Raw genomic sequence first — 2827 nt, 5'->3', positions numbered from 1 at the left:
CCCCCACCCCGCCCCTTCCGGTCCGCTCCCAGATCAACCATCTCAATCCCAACCAGATCACACCAGATCACATTCACAGCGTCCTCACCAGATTGTCCGTCAGCTCAGCAACCACCTCCTCCAGATCACCGCTCCTCAGCCCACTCGCAATCCCCGGCTCCAATGCGCACTGCACCCCCATCACATCCGGCGCCCCCGACGCCCGCCGCGCCCCCAACACCTGCCGCGGCCCCGGCGCCTGCTGCTCCCCCTTGCAAAGACCGCCGCCCTCCGCATTGGGCGCCGCCACGCGCCCGTCGCCGCAGCTGCCGCCAGCTGTCACGCCCTCCAGGTGCGCCTGCAGCGCGGCCAGGCGGGCCCGCAGCGCGGCGCGCTCGTCCCGCAGGCGGCAGAGCGCTCCCTCGAACACGCGCCAGGCGGCCAGCACGCGCGCCGTCTGGTCGGGGCTGCGGGGCCGGGATGGGCGGGCGCGGGGGCAGGGCGGGCAACAGGTGATGAAGGGACAGGGGGGCAAGGCGGCTTGCGGGAGCATCGTCGGATTTTGCGTCTCGGCGCGTCGCGACGGCGAGCGGCCGACGCGCCGTGGTGTCCTAATTGACACGGTCCCCCGGGCGCTGCCACCGGGCCCGCCAGCGATATGTGCCCGCGGAGCAAAGCGCGGGGGCGTGCGCTCACGTGAGCGCCATGCGCGCCGCGACGCGCGCGTGCATCCCCGGGTCGTGCGCCGCCCGCCGCCGCGCCTCCAGATCCATCGTCTGGCACTCGTACTTCTCATCATCCGCCATGCGAAACGCGGCCTCTATCAGCCCCCTGCACTCGCCCCCGCGCGGGTCCGCCTCCGCCAGCGGCGCCACGGCGCCGTCGGGCAGCAAGCGCCCCCCGCGCGCACGAGACACAAACGCGGCGTAACGCTGCACAAACCCCACCACCCGCGCCGCGCGTGCGGCGGCCGCTGCCGCGTTACGCCGCGCTGCTGCCGCCCGGCTGGCTCAGGTCATCCCTGAGCCGCTGCATCCGCTGCCCGTTCTCGTCTATTGCCCGCTGCAGCGCCGACTGCCAGAAGTGGAGGGCCTCGTTTTCTGCCAGCAGATGTGCCAGAACCGCCAGCTTTGACCGCACCTCTGACTCGAGGCCTTCCAGCTTTTTTTGTATACATGAGCGGTGTTCAAAGAGGTACGAGAGGGGTTTACATGGATGCATGTGTGCATGTGGGCGTGCGTGCATGTATGCGGGTGTCGGTCTGGTGCGCATGGGGCTGTCCTGGGCGTCACGGACAGGCTGCCATGACTGAAGTGTGCGTGCGGCTGCTCGCGGCAGCGGACGGGCAGACGGGCGGCGGGGCGCGCCTGTTGTTGGGGGCAGGTTCAGGGGCGCACGCACCATGCTTCTCTTGCGTGCCCGATACTGCCGCACCGCTTCGTACCGCCGGTTCACCACCAGGCCTAGGACTGGCTTGCGGCCGCGCCGCCGCGGCGTCGTGGCCGCCGTGGCCGCGGCCTGCGCCCGCGCCTGTGCTGGCAGCGTTCGCTCAGCCTGCCCTGCTGCTTGCTGCAGCCACGCCCCGAGGCGCATCGCAGCGGCCGGCGGCACGGGCGCCGTCGCGGCAGCTGTCCCCTGCACGCCGCTTGCGATGGCGCCGCTGTTCGCCGCCACGGGCGGGGTGTACCCGCCAACAACTGACTTTAAGGTGTTGCTGTCTGCATCATCAGACGCAGCTGCTGTGAGCGCGCCTGTCGCTACCAGGTCCGGAGCGGCACTCGGGCGCCGCGTGAACGGCGCGCGGCACCCGCCCCACCACGATGCTGATTGCACGGCAGCATCCATGCCAGTGCCTGAGAGGAGCTGTTTCTTATAGCCTTAATTTCGGCTACGGTATGCAGAGTGCTAAGTGACTCCCGGTCGTGCTTGCGTGACTCGGAAGGAAGTTGCGGAACACACCACTGGTTAAACACGTGGCACTCTTGAAGATGTATACGGTATCTATGATTGCTTAGATGTTTGGCGTTTACAGTCGGGTGACTTTCGGATCGCAGTCACTCGAATGTGGCGGAACACACGCAGAGCCACGTGTAGATCGATGCAGACACAAACGAACGGCCATTGTCAAAACACGGAATGAAATTGGTGATGATGAGCTTGTGGCAATCGACCCTGCCTCTGACTGCACGCTCGGGGGTGAGAAATCCTGTGTGCTGGGTGTGCTTTGGATGGGAGGTGATGTCCTTCGCGGCTGCCCAGACGGCCACGTACATTACAGTGGTCCAGCCCACTCGGTGTGGTCATATGCAATATGCAAGTGTCGCCTGCAGTGTGCGCGTTGGCATTTTGGATCGGTGGCAACATTAAAGGCGGGCGAGAGTCCTGGGGGTTGCAGAGTGCCACCTGGGGAGCAGACGCAAGCAGCATCGGATGCTGTTGAGTGTGTGTGTGTGTGTGTGTGTGTGTGTGTGTGTGTGTGTGTGTGTGCGCGCGCGCGCGTGCGTGCGCACGCATGCTATTGCACGCGTTCGTTCGTGCGTGCGTGCGTGCGTGCGTGCGTGCGTGCGTGTGCGTGTTCGTGCGTGCGCACGCAAGCTACTTGGTACGCACAGCACGAGCAGGAACCGTGCGGGACTTCGCTATTGCCTCGTGCAAGTCGCTTCAAAAGCATGGGTTGGATTCCTTGCAGAATTCCAACCGTGTCCTTTGTTTTTTTGACCAATGCAAGCGCATGCTTCTAGACGTGGCATTCGGTGCGGCTTCATCATTGGCAGGGCCTGCCGCCCATGTGCACTTACAAGTCCATAGTGCTGCCTGCCTTGCTGTTCTTGGACTGCAGCAGCACCTG

At 65.7% G+C, this 2827-nt stretch overlaps 1 protein-coding gene across 1 annotated transcript; it reads right to left on the bottom strand.

Annotated features, from left to right (window-relative positions):
• Positions 1–73: 73 nt before the first annotated feature.
• Positions 74–785, bottom strand: MNEG_14844 (hypothetical protein; the record flags this gene model as incomplete). The annotated part of the gene is made up of 2 exons (XM_014036686.1): positions 74–446; positions 676–785. The coding sequence occupies 2 exons, from the start codon at positions 783–785 to the stop codon at positions 74–76; spliced, it is 483 nt and encodes a 160-aa protein (XP_013892140.1).
• Between the last annotated feature and the right edge of the window lie 2042 nt (positions 786–2827).

This window comes from Monoraphidium neglectum, assembly GCF_000611645.1.
Source record: "Monoraphidium neglectum strain SAG 48.87 unplaced genomic scaffold scaffold04813, whole genome shotgun sequence".
NCBI lineage: Eukaryota > Viridiplantae > Chlorophyta > Chlorophyceae > Sphaeropleales > Selenastraceae > Monoraphidium > Monoraphidium neglectum.
The sequence above is the reverse complement of the archived record's forward strand: the minus strand, read 5'-3'. Positions and strand labels throughout refer to the sequence as shown.